General features: G+C 44.6%; 1 protein-coding gene across 1 annotated transcript in view; it reads right to left on the reverse strand.

Moving 5' to 3' along the window:
• Positions 1-5793: 5793 nt before the first annotated feature.
• The window catches only part of OBFC1 (oligonucleotide/oligosaccharide-binding fold containing 1), a 36038-nt gene continuing 25643 nt past the window's right edge, over positions 5794-16188 (reverse strand). The window contains exons 8-10 of the mRNA XM_011977508.1: positions 15725-15847; positions 12679-12751; positions 5794-6130 (exon numbers count right to left, since the gene is read on the reverse strand). Of these exons, the coding sequence (XP_011832898.1) occupies positions 5973-6130; positions 12679-12751; positions 15725-15847 (354 nt within the window). The 3' untranslated portion in view covers positions 5794-5972. The remainder of the gene's footprint in view (positions 6131-12678; positions 12752-15724; positions 15848-16188) is intronic.

Raw genomic sequence — 16188 nt, forward strand, 5'->3', positions numbered from 1 at the left:
GCCTCATCTACTTCTCTGTGGATGTGCCTGTTTTCTGGACATTTCATATAAATGGAATCATACAACATGTGGTCTTTTGTGTCTAGCTTCTTGCACTTAATTTCTTCCAGGTTCACTATACTTTAGTATATATTAGTACTTCATTGAGTAATGTTGTATTGTACGGATAGCCCACTTTTTGTTTATCCATTCACTGATGGACATTTGGGTTGTTTCTACTTTTTGGTTATTAGGAATAATGCTGCTGTGAACATTTGCTTACAAGTGTTTGTGTGGCCATGTTTTCAATTCTCTTGTGTTGAAGTACTTTACATCACCTAAATATTAAATGATAAATACATAATAATTAAATGATACTAGTAACTGATACACAATTAGTTCTTATTAAAGCAAATTCCCTAAGAGCAGAAACCGGTTCCTTCATGGTAATTCAGGTTTAATAAAGACCACTGGGTAGACCTGAATTAATAAAACGGCACTATTTCCAACCCAGATTTTTCACCAGTTCACACCGACATTTTCTCAAATCTGTTTGAGAACTGATTGTCTCTTTATTATCTCTATCCAAAAACCCCAGGGCTATGCTGTGGTCTTCAAAATCCCTCTCTTTATGTTCCAAAATGAAAACCTATCATTTAAATTTGACATATAGGAAACGACTAGGGCCTCTTCAGGAATTTGGAGTTTGATTTAGAATTCTGGGGAACACAGAACCTTTTGCTGTACTGTGATTTACCTATTTAGGTTTATTTAATAAATATAGTAGAGGCTAACAGATGATAGTGCAAGTTCAATAGAAGTAGGCTGATGTTAAAAAAATTCTGGATTACAATGAAAACTCACTTACGTGGGAGTTTGAGCTCATATTTAGAGCCTCCACCAGTGGAAGTCATGCAAATAAGAACCACTGCAGAGTTCTTTGTCCACAGACACCATCTCCCTCCAGGATGGTCCTGCTTTTCCCCCAGCACCTGTGCAGGCATCTCTGGTGAGTCTTATCACAGTCTTTCTGAGTTTGCCTGTATGCTTCACATAAATGTAGTAAGAAAACAATGAGACACTTCTTTGGGGTAACTGCTGTAAAGGCCACTAATGAGAAAGCGTAGATGTTTCCATCATGGAAAATTACAAGTTTACTTGGTTTCAGTCCTTGGCACTAAGTCTTAGGTTCCTCGTCACTGAACAGCCTTCTTTCCACTTGGCTTCTCTCGGCCAGTGTCCTGGCACACCATCAGAGGAGAAAGTAATGAGAAAGAAGTGTCTTACAGGGATGCGGAGCACTGGTAGCTTACCATATGGGGATAATCATGGCTCTTCAAACAAATCCTTGACCAGACAGTAGCACTATTTGTCTTCCTGCCTACATAAGCTACATGTGGGGTTCACACCTCCTGAAACACGTGCACACCAAGAGAACTGGAGAATGTTTGCTCAGTTTCCCTCCTTTTCAGGGGAACCTTCTGGCTGGTCTTCAGTACATGAGCTGTGACCCAACTGTGGTTAGCTCCAGAGAGTTTTCTAAGAGTCCCTCATGTTCTTAGAGTTCTGATGTTGCTGTAGAAGACAGAGGCCTACCTCATTTTTGGTTTACTCATGTTTCAGGTTACATGAGTGTGGTAGAAATTATGTAAGGAGTCAGGAGTTTGAGACCACCTGGGCCGAGTCTGGCTTACACACCGGTTGAATTCTTGTCCAGCACCCAAGAAGAATGAGAATGTACTGACGGTGGAAGGGTGAGCATTTGCTAATTATAAAACTGCCAAAGGATAGCTATGTGGGGTAAAAAGCACCTGAGATCTCACCATGCAGAGGTAACACGTGCATCCCTTTGGTGAGCATTTCTAGTAATCTGTCTGATGTGTATAATTATTCATCCAGCATTTCCCAAATATATTTGTGAACACAGTGTTTGTGTTCATCCAGGAGCCAATCCTGAAACAGAGACCGGAAAGCAAGAAATGCATTTGGGAGGTCAGCATGTGGTAAAGAGGAACAGGGAAGTAAGGCAGGGAGGGTGAGGCTGGTAGTTATCAGGCTAGCTGCTCCTGTGGGTAGATGGATGGTGCTCAGTCCCACAGAGGAACTCTGGAAAAGAGTGTGGAACATGTGCCTTGGCAATGCTTACCTGAGGGCGAGGGAGCTGGGGCATTTATACCTAAGGTGCTGTTGGGTGAGGCTGCTCCCTGGGGGTGTGACTTCTGAGCACTTCCAGCCTGCACAGCCTACTAAGACGTGCGAGAAAGCACCTCCCCCAATCGCTGCCCTCAGGAAAGAGGCAGACACTGGCAGCCAGGAAGCAGACACTGGCAGCCCAGAGGCAGACACTGGCAGCTGGAAGGCAGCCAGACACACACACACTTATTGGTCGTATTGCTTAGGAGATGTGTCAGGCACTGTTCTAGGTGCTAGGGACATGGAAGGAAACAAAACAGAGAATTCTGCCGTCATGGAACATTCTGTCTATTGGGGAAAAATAATAAATAGGGCAAGTAAGAAACCATGGAGTGTGTTAGGCAGTATCAAACACTGCGAAGAAAAATGAAGTAGGAAAGGGAGTTCTGGGAAGGGGGACAGGAGGCAGGTTACAAACAACGAAAGAGGAATGAGGGCAGGCGTTGCTGAGAAGGTGACACTCAAGTAAAGACTGGAAAGAGGGCAGAAGGAGGCACTTCACTTGCTTACCTGGGAAGAGGAAACAGTGGGAGCACCGGCCCTAAGGCAGGAATATGCTGAGGCGTGTGTGCAGCAAGGCCTATGCAGCTGGGCTGGGAGGGCAGGAGGGCAGGGCAAGCGGGGCTGTGCTGACCTCTGTGCAGCCTCAGGCTCCTACCTGGGGCAAGACCAAAGGCTGTAGGAGAGTGGGAGCGTAACAGGGTGGCAGCAGCTGCTGTGCTGTGAACAGCCCAAGACGGGCCGGGGTGGAAGCAGGGAAGACTGTCACGAGGCCGGGAGGAGGGAGAAGCACTTAAGATTCTGGAGATATTTTGAAGGTAGAGCCAAATTACTTACAGACAGATTGGATGTGAGGTATGATAGAAAGAAGCCAACGGATTCGGTTTGAGCAACTGGATGATGGAGCTGCCTCTTCCTGAATCAGGGAAATTTTCCAAAGGAGTGGCACAGCATTTTTTTCTCGGTTACTTTGCAAGCCAGGGACCTCTGGCTGGTGACACCCCGCCTGGGCCTTGCTTGATAATGCTACCTGCCCACTTCACCCGCCTGGGCGAAGTATGGCTTACACACTGGTTGAGTTCTTGCCCAGCGCCCAAGAAGAATGAGAATGTGCTGACAGTGGAAGAATGAGCAAAGCTGGGAGTTTTATTGAGTGATGAAACAGCTTTCAGCAGAGAGGGGACACGGGGGTGGTCCCCCTACCCAAAGGCGGGAAAGTCCCCCTAATACAGTTGAGTCCGGGTCTTTTTATGGGCTCAGAATGGGGGAGGGGCAGGCTATAGGTATTATTGGAAAAGGCAACATTCGATTGGTTAAGGCGTTTATTCAGAAAGAATCGATTGGGAAAGGGTAGGCAAACAGGAACAGAAGTTCCCACTCTGGGTGGTGGGTTTCATCCAGGACCAGCAGTCTGGTCTTTTAGCCTTCAGGCTGTTCTTCACTTGAACGTGGGGTTTCATTTGGGACCCGCCCCTCTCTGCCTAGGCATTTGGCTGCCTCATGTTGCTATCAGGAGCAAGCCTGGGGTCAGGAGTAATTGGGAGCCTGGCTTTGGGCCTATGAAGTTTGAGATGTCCATTAGAGACCTAAGTGGATATGTCAGTAGCAAACTGGATATAGGGGTCTGCAGTTCAGGGAAGAGGCCCATTTTGGGTTTAAATTGAGGAGCTGGACAGCATGTAGATGGTATAATCCATGTGGTTGCTGGAGACCCCCCAGGGAGCAAGTCAGATAGAAAAGAGGTCTGGGACTGAGCCCTCAGGAAGGCAGAGCACTGAACAAAGGAACCCGAGAAGGAGCAACCAGAGAGCTCAGTGTCCTGAAAGCCCAATGCGGAAATGCTGTGCCACTCCTTTGGAAAATTTCCCTGATTCAGGAAGAGGCAGCTCCATCATCCAGTTGCTCAAACCGAATCCGTTGGCTTCTTTCTATCATACCTCACATCCAATCTGTCTGTGAGTAATTTAGTCATGCACCTCTGCAAGTACTTCCAGGAGAAGGGAGTGGTCGACTGTATGTATATATACACATGTGCTACATTTATAAAGACCTCCATGCAGAAATATACATTCTCTCTATGGATATATACATACACGCAGGGAGCTGTAGATAATGGTGTTATCCTATAGAAACAGATCTATAACTCTATCTACTTGCCACTAAATCTATTGGGGACAGTATGCCATGGCAACACTGTCTGCATTCATTTTTTTCATGGCTGCATAGCATTTCACTGTGCCCAAGAACCGTAATTAACTTTTTCCCTATAGATATTTTCCCCAATATAGAATTCTAGATTACACAGCAATGAGCATCTTGTGCAATCATCCTTTCACACTGGTGTGGTCATCTCCCTGAGATAAACCCTTAAGAGCAGAGTTGCTGTAGGCAAGGGTATGCCCTTTTTACCTTCTGATTCTGGACTCCTTGCTGGGCAGCCCCACTAATCAAAGACGCATTCCACGTGGAAGAGCTGCTGACCTCAAGGAAGAACTGCCCAGGACATCATTCCAGGCAGACTCTATTCTAGGGACCCTTCTGTACACAGAGAAGATGCAGGGCAGCCACATAATCACTTTCAGAAATCAGCACAGGTTTGCCAAAAGTCTATGACAGGAGGCAATCCACTGGTCCTAGCTCTCAGCCTGACATATCCAGCTGCAGAGGACTTCTGTGTATAAAGACTGTCCTGTTTCCATGGAGAGAGGAGCAACTCTCCAGGCCTAAAGGATCTCCAGCTGAGCCACGAAGAGCTTATTACATCAAGAGCAAATGCGGCAGACGAAGGCAGTGCCTTCTGTTAAATGACTGTAATTAACTCCAAATCTTTCTCCACACTTTATTTTTGCTGGCTGGATTTGTCATTTTGCTGTCAGAACAGGCCTACAACATACCTCAGATGTTTTTCCTTTACCTTGTCATTCTGAGCAAAAGCATGACTCCATCACCTGTCTGGGCACATACCGAGTCTTTGTCTGGATGGTGTCAGCACATCCTGCACACTCAGCGGCAACCCTGAAAATAACATCTGCTGCCTGCCAGGCAATTGGCTGACTGCCTCTGTGATCTTCAGGGGCATTGAGGGACAATGTATTTAGTCATGCACCTCTGCAAGTGCAGGGAAATGTACTGGGACACCTTTCGATTCCCAAGGAAATAAAAGGAAAATGACAAACATATAGTCATGCCGTGGATCTCTGTTTATTCCCATCTCTGGGCAGGCTTGTAAATAACATCAACCCAGGTCTCAACCCCACTGCTGGTACTTGAGTCACAGAAACTGTAAGCAAGTGACACTCATCCAGAGAGAACTACTCCCCTAAACTGGTTCTTAGCCATCAAGAGAGGCCCACAGGAAGGTCTCTGATAACCTGAAGTTTTGAAAAGCTTGGTACTGTGTGATCAGGCCACATGCCCTTCAGTTCCTGAATGTTCACTACCCTGTGGTGTCCCTTTGCCATGGTAGAGACTCCAACCACACATATCAGTTAAGCTGCCAACACTGTTTCCTCCCCATTCTGCTCTGCGAACAATGCGCAGTCCAGCCAGGAGGTCAACCGGGAGGGTTTTCTTGTTGTGTCATGGCTGCGATCAAAGTCATTGTACCCCAAGGACACAGCAGACAGAAGGCAGCCAACCACATTTATGCCAAATCCCATTCCCAAAATGACCATATTTTATAGTTTATTATGAGGTAACTGCCTCCAGACAGACAAGCCCCTGCATGATGTTGAAAGTCAGAGCCTGGGAGTGAATGCCACCTTATCTTTGTCCTCCTCAGCTGGTCTGCGTGTCTCTGCTCAGAACGCCGTGTAGTAGTGCTCCATTGTGCTGACGATGTCACTCTGGTCCTCCAGGAGCTCCAGAACCTGCTGCAGCACAGCCTCACTCAGGCCCGGGCGAATGCTCAGGCGAGCGCAGGCCAAGATGTGCAGGAAGTGACAGCCCTTCTCCATGTCTGCAGGAAAAAGGCGGGTGGCTGAGCGCGGTCACAACTGTCAGGCCCTCCTCTGTCCTCTCCATACCTCCTGTCTGGGCACCTGCATTCTGACCAGATCCCCAGATGATCCTTATGCACATTAAAGTCTGAGATGCATTATCTATATGATCACAAAAACAAAACAGAAACACCTGTTCTCAGGCCCCTGATGTCACCACGGCGACGTGGAGCCACTGCTCAGGGACTCTGAACTTCAACCTTCAAGGATTCCCAATCAAAGATTTTTTTTTTTTTATCCATAACCTAGTGGATTTTTAGTGCTTGATAAACTTTTTTCTCTGGGGTAATTACATGTATAAGTGTAACCTATTCAGTGCCAAACCTCTAGCTTCTCAGCGGGGAGCCCTCTTGAGACTCACAGCACAGCTGGTTTGCTGCAGCCTCCGTATGCTTCCCTCTAAGTCCTGATTTGATGGGGCTGCCTGGTGAGAAGGGATTCCTACCTTTGGCCTGTTCCCATTCCTCTCTTCCTGGCTTCCAAAAGTCTCATCTGTGATAGTTGTATTCCTAGTAACCTCTTATCCTCTGCGCAAAACTAAGACCATCTGGCACACAACAATACAAACTCACAGTTAACAACCTCTTTCCTAGTTGAAATCAATGACCTAAACACTGGTAATGAGAAAACAAAATAGGAAGAATGCAAGTCCTTTTAATTATCAGGCCCTGAGAGACACGACGATGAAACGGCAATCACGCTCTACTCCTCACTATGCATTCACCTTGGAAACCGCTTGCTATTGGCACAAGTAGTTATAAATTAGCCTAATTATGTGAAATTGAACACTATAATCCACACTCTATAGCTTAACAATGTATAGCCAGTCACCAATCAATGTTATCTATAAACCAATGAGAATTCCTGACAAACAACTTTGTATCAACTCTGTCCTCCTTTTTGGCTTTTAAAAATCCACTTATGGGCCAGGCGCATGGCTCACGCCTATAATCCCAGAACTTTGGGAGGCTGAGGTGGGTGGATCACCTGAGGTTAGGAGTTTGAGACCAGCCTGGCCAACATGGTGAAACCTCGTCTTTACTAAAAATACAAAAATTAGCCAGGTGTGGTGGCGTGCACCTGTAATCCTAGTTAGTCAGGAGACTGAGGCAGGAGAATCACTTGAATCCGGGAGGCGGAGGTTGCAGTGAGCTGAGATTGCACCACTGTACTCCAACCTGGGTGACAGAGTGAGACTCCATCTCAAAAAAAAAAAAAAAAAAAAAAAAATCCACTTATCACTGCTGCTCATCAGAGTGTATATTCAGAGAAACCTGAATCTGTGCTCCCCAGCTGCAATCCTGAAACTTGGCCCAAATCAGCTCTCTACTTGTATTAATTTTGCCTCAGCTCCTTCCTTTTAGGTCGGCAGTAGTCAAACTGAGGGTTGTGCCTATTAGGGGATCATGAAACCAATTTTTGTAGGTTGCGATCAGCATTCTTTTTCTTACCAAACTAAAAGAGAGCAGAAATAGAACATTACAGAATATCTTGCATTGTAATTTGGATACATATTAATTCATGAAACTTTATTCCATATATATCTTATGCATTAGAATTATATAATTTATTGGGTCATGATGTAAAATATATTTCTAACTTTGAGTCAAAGTCAAACTTCTTTACCAAAAGCAAACCCCCTCCAGTTGGCACAGTTTAAAACTCCATGGTAGGGCCAGGTACGGTCTCTCTCTGCTGTATACCCAGTACCACCTGGCACACAAAAGGTGCTCCACACAGTCACTGAAAGTTGTTTTCAGATGAAAAATGCTTTAGGCTTCAGGAAGGTGCTTGAAGAGGTGTTGCAGTGTAAGGCAAAGCATGGTTCAACGTTTGGTGCACTTCTGTAGCTTTGGGCAAGTCATCCCTAGGCCTCAGTGTTCTCAGCTGTCGTGAAAACCACTTCCAAGGCCCTTTCCAACCCTAAGGTTCAGAGACTGCTCCTGGGCTAACAAAGATTTGCTAAATTCTGACCTCTAGTGGCTGTGTCCACTCATTACTCCTCCCGATTGGGATTGCTAGCGTCCACACTTCCAGGCTGTTTCTTCAACATTCACTCCATAGACTTCCTGAACACCTACTATGTGTGCAGTGCTGAGCAAGGAGGAGCAAGTAGAGCTTGGCAGACTGAGAGCTGCCACTGGAGTCCACCATACCTGAATTCAAGCCCTGGCTCTACAACTGGGACAAAGTCATTCCCGGGAACAAAACCACCTCCTTCTCAGGGTGGCTGTGTGGATGAGAGACCAGGGGGAACTACTATGATTTGGTTCATCATATCCATAACCCAAGAAGATGAATGTAACTTAGTTCCTGCTCTAGAGAAGGAACTCAGCCCTTCCCAAGAAGAAAAGCCTTTCAAGGAGGAAGAGCTGACCAGCAAGCGAGGATAGGTTTGATGATGGAGGGTGAGGGGCTCCAACCACACAGACCTGCACACGGTAGGGAGAAGCACAAGCAATTTAGTCCTGCTCAGCCTTTAGTTTCTGCAAGGCTTGGATGCTTGGACCCAGGGCTCAAGATGACTTACAGGCACCCATGGGGCCCGAAGCAGTGATGCTGTCTCAGAGGCCTTCAACTATTTATTCAGAAAGGCTGTTCTGCTGAGGGTTATCTGGTGAGGCTGTTCAAAAGTGATTTCCAGTCACATGGGTAATGTGAACTTAGACTCCTCTCTATTTTTAATTTTTATTTTTTGTAGAGACAGGGTCTTCCTATGTTGCCCAGGCTGGTCTCAAACTCCTGGCCTAAGCAATCCTCCCAAGCACTGGGATTATGGGAGTGAGCCACCGTGCCTGGCCTTAGATTCTTCTCTAAGTGAGAAATTATTAGAAAACAGTAAAAGTAGGAAACGCCAGCAAGGAGGTCCCCAGTGGTTAGTTCAATTACATAATTCGACTCTTCTGGAACAAACCCACAAGCCGAAGCAGACTTTTCTGAAAAGTGTTTGCCTGGCAGACATAGTTATCTCATGATGGATCTCTATGAGCGGTGATAACTGCACCTTATATTTTCCCAAGAACTTTCGCATGCAGCCTGATTCATACTATACCCCATCATACCTCCACCAGAAAGCACAAATGCTGATGTTCTAGAGACCCAAGTGACATAAAGATACATTTTAGATATAACCTACTACTATAACTACAAAAGGTTAAACTTCTTTAATTCTTTTTTAAAAGTTTGTCGTAAGTTAAAAAAAAATCCTCCAGTATGAGGAGTGTTATATGGTACTCAGTTTCTACCAAAAGCAGCAGTTCTCTCCAGCTCTGGGTTAGTAAAAAATGAACCTGAGCTAAATACACGGGAGATTTTTGGAAAGCTAATGGTATAAAGGAACATTTAGTGAAAGGCTGCCGTTTTGGAACTCACCAAATGTTCATTTTCTTAGGTGTGAAATGATTTGGTGATCAAACAGGAGAAGGTCCCCATGCTCAGCAAATACAAACTGAAGCTTTTAGTCAGTCTAGGTGAAGGGTATATCAGTGTTTAGTGTAGCAGTCTTTTAACTTTTTTTGATAAATTGGAACATTTTCAGGTAAAAAGTTAGAGATAAAAAGACATGTTCAACATAGAACTCTTTCTTTTTGGATAATTTGCCATTATTGTACCCATACTGAAAGCCAAAATCCAGATTTTGTCAACTTTACTCCAACAATAATAGAGCAAAATCCACATACAGATTATCTCTGAAACTGCTTCCTTCCAGATCAATAAACCAAGTAGAAGGTGAGCCTTCAGGCCTCCAGGCTAGAGAATTAGGGGTTACCACTTGTGCCATTAGAAAAGAACTTCATTTTTATTTAACACTTTTTGGATCTCAATTATGCACTGAGTACTCTTCTAACTTTCTAAATGCCCATTCATTGACTTCTTATAAAAACCCATCGTGTAGGTACTATTATTATCCCCACTTTGCATTTAAAGAACCCGAGACACTTGCCCGATGTTACACAGCTACCAAGTGGCAGAGCTGGGATTCAAACCTAGGCAAGGTGGCTCCAGAGCACAGCTCCTCACAATGCCGCCACACTGCCCATCTTCAGAAAACAAATATCAATCCTTCAGGGACTTAAGACAGGCTTGATGTTCACAGTCCTTTCATTATTGAAGGGTGAGCCTTTGTGAGACACTCATAAATGACTTCGAGTCCTTCTACCAATCATCCTGACAAGGAAAAACTCCAGGCTATATTCTGTATGAAAGGTTAGAAAGGAACTAAAGGCACAGTAGGAATGGTTAGATCGAGGGTTGGATATTTACCTACATGTATAACAGCATACTGTCCAGCTAATGAAAAGACGTAGACACTTTTATGTGTACTGTTGGCAAATGACCTCTAGAAGGCAATGTTAGATCTAAAATACAAGGTGTGGGACAATGTATATCATCGGCTAAACTTCCCTTGTGTTTTCTCTTTTTTTTTTTTTCTTTTTTTTTGAGACGGAGTCTCGCTCTGTCGCCCAGGCTGGACTGCAGTGGCCGGATCTCAGCTCACTGCAAGCTCCGCCTCCCGGGTTTACGCCATTCTCCCGCCTCAGCCTCCCGAGTAGCTGGTACTACAGGCGCCCGCCACCTCGCCCGGCTAGTTTTTGTATTTTTTAGTAGAGACGGGGTTTCACCGTGTTAGCCAGGATGGTCTCGATCTCTTGACCTCGTGATCCGCCCGTCTTGGCCTCCCAAAGTGCTGGGATTACAGACTTGAGCCACCGCGCCCGGCCTTCCCTTGTGTTTTCTATCAAGGATAAATAATACAGATATGTTTGTAAGTACATATCTGCATAGTTTATTCTTGATAAAGAACACATATCCAACAGGATATACAAGTAACTAATAACAACCACTTCCTTTGGAGAGGAGAACACAGAAGCTGGGGCTCAGTGCTGGGAGGGAGTCTGACTTTTTGGTGTGTATTTTTGCACTGCTTGGCTTTTTATGAGGCACATACATTACTATTCTGAATTGCTATGTTATGACATTATGAAGTGGGGTGCAGGTTCCAACACAGTTCTTACATCTTTTATCAGCATTGTCAGTAATTCAGGCTTCAGAATTCGGCTCCTGGGAGTGTAGAGGGCCAGGTGATTGGCTAGTGGCTTTTAGAGGCTCCCATTCACAGACTGAGTGGCAGGGCCTGTCCACTTGATGAGCTATGGGTAGATGTAGATGTTAAACCTGCCACTTTCAGGACACTTCAGAGAGCCAAGTCCAAATGAAATGTGAATTCTTTTCATGTGCTTTACTAGCCCTAGGAGCCCTAGGGTTCAATCCATTCTATTCCTAATGCCAATGAAAATAAGAATCTGGCCAGGAGGCCCATGACTAGGGTGACTGCATCGATGTTATCTTGGGAGCATCTTCTCATCCCTTCTTGGCTGAGGAATCCCACATTGCACTGCTCTCAAAAGCTCCTTCAATTGCGGACAGATGGACTTTTCCCTCAACTGAAGGATATTTGTTCTTATTGTTCTGAATGAAGTGAACAAAGTCCATTCACTTGCATTGAAATAATACATTGCTTTGAGTTTAAGAGCTGCTGTCACACCACTCTGGGATCCGACCTCATGGCTTCTTAAAGGTTAACTAGGGCTGTCTACCATAAATACTGGGGCTGGAAACCTGGCCCAGCTTCACCCACTGACTCAACCTGGCACAGGGCCAGGCCCCAGGGATGTATGGGCCGAAAGACTGGAGGTGGAGTTCACTGGCAGATCAGGGACTTGGGGTCATTAACAAACCTTTTAAACACTTCTTATTATAGTACGTGTTTGCAAAAGCCAGACTTTGAAAAGTCACCTTTAAGATCGGTCAGTTTACATAGCATTTAAAGATGGGACTAATGCTTTCTTCTCTTTCTAACTAGTGTGGAAATGGTATTATTCCTTGTCATACTAGCTACAGTTTCAGAGTCTAACCACTAGGGGCTGAACTAACTCTACTAAAACCATGTTCTAAACCATTTCTTTTGCAAATTATCAGTTTCCAAGATGACTGAATTACACCGTTCATAAACTGTCATGTCTAGAACCATTCCTTCCAACACTGAAAGACTTTGATGTTAGAATAGAGGGAAATGTCAGGTTTGTGTTCAAAGAAAAGGGGCAAGCATGAAATAGGAAATAACCAAATCAGAGAGAACATGAGAAGCAGAATGACATCAAAACGTCCTAGTGTGGTGACCTTACCTCACTGTATCAGAATTCCCTGTCTAGCCCCCAGCTCATCCTCTATAGAAACAGAATCCCCAGGGTAGAATCTGGGCTCTGAACATTTAGAGAGCTCCAGGGCTGAATCTTATGTATAGCCAAGGTTACAACAATTGTGCTAGCCTAACACTCGTTTAGAGAGGAGATGGAGGCTCAGGGAGGGCAGGTACTTTAACTATCGCCTTTCCAAGTCATTACTGGGAAAAGTCCCAGGTCTCCTGACTCTCCATCCAGTGCTCCCCGGGAGACAGTGTCCCCTTCCAGGGCACCAGGGTGTCACTTGTACATTATATGCCACTTACGATTTGGTTTCTGGCAGTCCTGCTGAATGATCTGGTGGATCTTTCTGTGCAGGTCTTTGTCTTCTCTGGTTACCTAAATAGGAAAAATAGTTGAGAGAGAGAGTGTTCTTAGGTAACACAGCAGTTGTGTCATCCAGACTCCCAAATTAGTATTCAGGATAGCTTCTAAAGATTTCATAACAATCATCCCTACACCATCGATGTGGTGTTTGATACTTGGCCTAGTGTCAAACCAGTTCTGCCCAGAGGACACGTCCTTGGGAGTTGGTTGGTTCACTGGGGCAATGAGGTTAAAACAAAAAAAAGCTGGAATTGCATACTTTTAAGGAGCAACTAACTTTCTTCTTCAACACTCATAACACATTTCTCTTATTTGTTGTTATAGTTTTGAGCAAGGCACAGTGATCAAGGCCTCCGATCCTCACCCCATGACCTCTTCTTCTGAGCCGTGACACCTGTCTTGTGTTATATCAGTTTTCTTGCTTCTCCCAACCACAAGGAAAAATAAGAGAAAAAAACCAAAAACCCTGCAAGGGCAAGCTAGCAAGCTAGCATGACAGTAAAGCTGGCCTATCCACCGAAACACGTTCTGCTCTCAAAGGCAGACATAACTTAGTCTTTTTCTTTTTCCATTTTTTTTTTTTTTTTAGACGGAATCTCACTCTTAGCACCCAGGCTAGAGCGCAGTGGCCTGATCTTGGCTCACTGCAACCTCTGCCTCCTGGGTTCAAGTGATTCTCCTGCCTCAGCCTCCCGAGTAGCTGGGATTACAAGCGTGCACCACCACGTCTAGCTAATTTTTGTATTTTTAGTAGAGATGAGGGTTTCACCATGTTGACCAGCCTGGTCTCGAAGCCTGACCTCAAGTGATCTACCCGACTTAGCCTCCCAAAGTGCTGGGATTACAGGCGTGAGCCACTGCGCCTGGCCCACTTAGTCTTTTCCAATCAGCTCAGATAAGAGGGAAGCAGCATGCAACAGGTTTCACCTTCATGTTCCACAGTGAATCTAGTAACAAAAAAAGAGAGAAAGAGAAAGAAAAAAAGAAAGAGAAAAAGGGAGAGGAAGAAAGGAAGAAAGAAAACAGACATGCAAACAAATAGCTGTAAGTTTCCTCCTTAAAGACAGCCCAAGAATGCCTGTCTGACCTGCTTTACTGGAGGGGGCATCCTGAGAACACCTGCCTTCTCTCAGCTCACGAGGTTATGACGAAGATTAAACAAGGTCATGTGTGAGAGCTGCTGAATGCAGGAAAGCACTAGGCAAACAGAAGTGTTGACTTATTTTAACCATTTCCCTAAGGCAGGGCTTCAGGAGAAAGGTGACTACAAAGCAGTGGAGGGGTGAAGTCACAGATGGCAAAAAGAGATCTATTTGTGCTTGATCACAATGATTCACACGAGGAAGTGCCCAGCCCCGCCACGCCTTGCCCTGGACTGCTGCTCCTCAGGAAGGGCTGCTCTCTGAAGGGCTGGGAGGAAACGTGTGTCCCAGAGCGGGGCTCGAGGTGAGCTGCCCCCATGAGCTTCTCCAGCTTCCAGGAAGCAACTAACTCCCACCCAGCCTTCCCACGCCAGGACTCCCATCCTGGGATGGTGTGGGAGGCACTCGCCCTTATGTAGACCGGGATACCTGTTTCAAAAGTTATTTAAATAGTATTGTTAATTTCTAAAATTCCTCTAAAGTGGAGAGTCACTAGGGTAAATCAACATCAGGAAATGACATATTAAGAAAAGCTCCCCCTCGGGACTCTTGCCTGTAAATAGTGAGACTTCTGGAATTTGATCAGTCTCTGGGAGAGCTGCACGTAACTGAGTCCACACCACTGATGTCAGTGGTCCTGAGAAGGCCCATTTCCAGCTTAGCTCCTCCAATATTAAAAGTATGCAGAAAAAGGCGAACTTTTAACTTGGAAAGAGTGAGGCAAACAAGCACCCATACTCCTGCTGAGAGTCAACTGGTAGAGCCTTCAGGTAGGCCCACCACACTGTGTCAACCAAAAGCTTAAATGGCCATGCCATCTGCTCCAGCAGCTCTTCTTTTAAGAGTCACTCTTACAGAAATACTGACATGAGTTCACAAACATAGTTGTGCAAAAATAGTCATAGCAACACTATTTGTGACAGCAAAACTTAGAAATACCCTAAGTATCCATCAAAAAGGAATGGCTAAAAAATACACGACAGGTACCCATAGTATGGAATACCCTGAGGATGTTAAAAATAATGAGGTAGATTTATAACTACTAATGTGGAAAGGTGCCTGTGACGTGTTATTTTGGTACCAAAAAAGGTGTAGAGCATTATTTAGAGTAGCAAGTATCAATGGTCCCAGGAGACATTTGGCAATGTCCAGGGACATTTTTGGTTGTCACAATTGGGGTGCTGCTACTGGTCTCCAGTAGGTGAAGGTCAGGGATACTGCTAAATATCCTGCAATGCACAGGACGGCTCCCACGACACTCAATCACCTAGCCCGAATAGTGTTCAGATTGAGAAATGTTGATTTAGAAGATGATCACATTTTTTATAAAACAAAAAGCCTCTTGCATAAGCCAGGACTTTGAAACAATTAAAAAGCCACAGGAGCATATATTTATATGTATGCATTTGTAAATGTACAGATAAATGTCTAGAAGGACATACAGTTGTCTCTCGGTATACTCGGTGGATCAGTTCCAGGACCCTCAGGTATACCCAAATTCACACACACTCAAGTCCTGAAGTTGGCTCTGTGAAACTCGCATGTACGAAAAATTAGCCTTTCTCGTATGTGGGTTTCACATCTGCAAATACTGTACTTTCCATCTGCATTTGGCTGAAAAAGTTTGCATATAAGTGGACCCACACAGTTCAAACTTGTGTGGTTCATAGGTCAACTATTATTAAAAGCGATACCTTGGGGAAGGATAAGGACCAACTTTGACTTCTGATTTTATGTACCTCCTTAATGATTTTTAATAATAATTAAGTAGTTATTCATAAGTAATAAATATATTTGTAATTGAAGCTACGAAGGAAAAAAAGTTAAGTTGTAAGTGTCTTACATAGTACAGGTTATCAAAACCATCATCTTTCTGGAAAACAAGTCCTTTTTCCCGCAGCAGTTGTATAGCATTCTTAAATACACTATGAATTGCCTTGGAAGTGGTGTCCTTCTTAAAATTCACCTGTGTAGAGAGGAAAAAGAAAAAAAGAAAAGAAATAAGTCTCACCTTACAGCACCTGAGAGTAACTCCCTAGACCAACTGGTTCATGAATTTGTCCAACAGGCCTTTTAATTGCTGAGTCAAAAAGATCCTGGTATGTACCACCGTAGCAGGATGGTATTTAAGGAGGACTGAGAAGTGGGCCCTGGTAGGTCACCTTTCATAACTGTTCCATACCTTCGTTGTGATTTTTTTTTTTTTTAAACGAACTCACTCTGTAGTGCAGAATAAAAAAAGCTACCCTCACTGTTGGACAATCTTTGACTTATTTTTTACACAAAACCAAAACACTGTACATATAT

The sequence above is a fragment of the Mandrillus leucophaeus genome, unplaced genomic scaffold, assembly GCF_000951045.1.
Source record: "Mandrillus leucophaeus isolate KB7577 unplaced genomic scaffold, Mleu.le_1.0 Scaffold18, whole genome shotgun sequence".
In the NCBI taxonomy this organism is placed as follows: Eukaryota; Metazoa; Chordata; class Mammalia; order Primates; family Cercopithecidae; genus Mandrillus; species Mandrillus leucophaeus.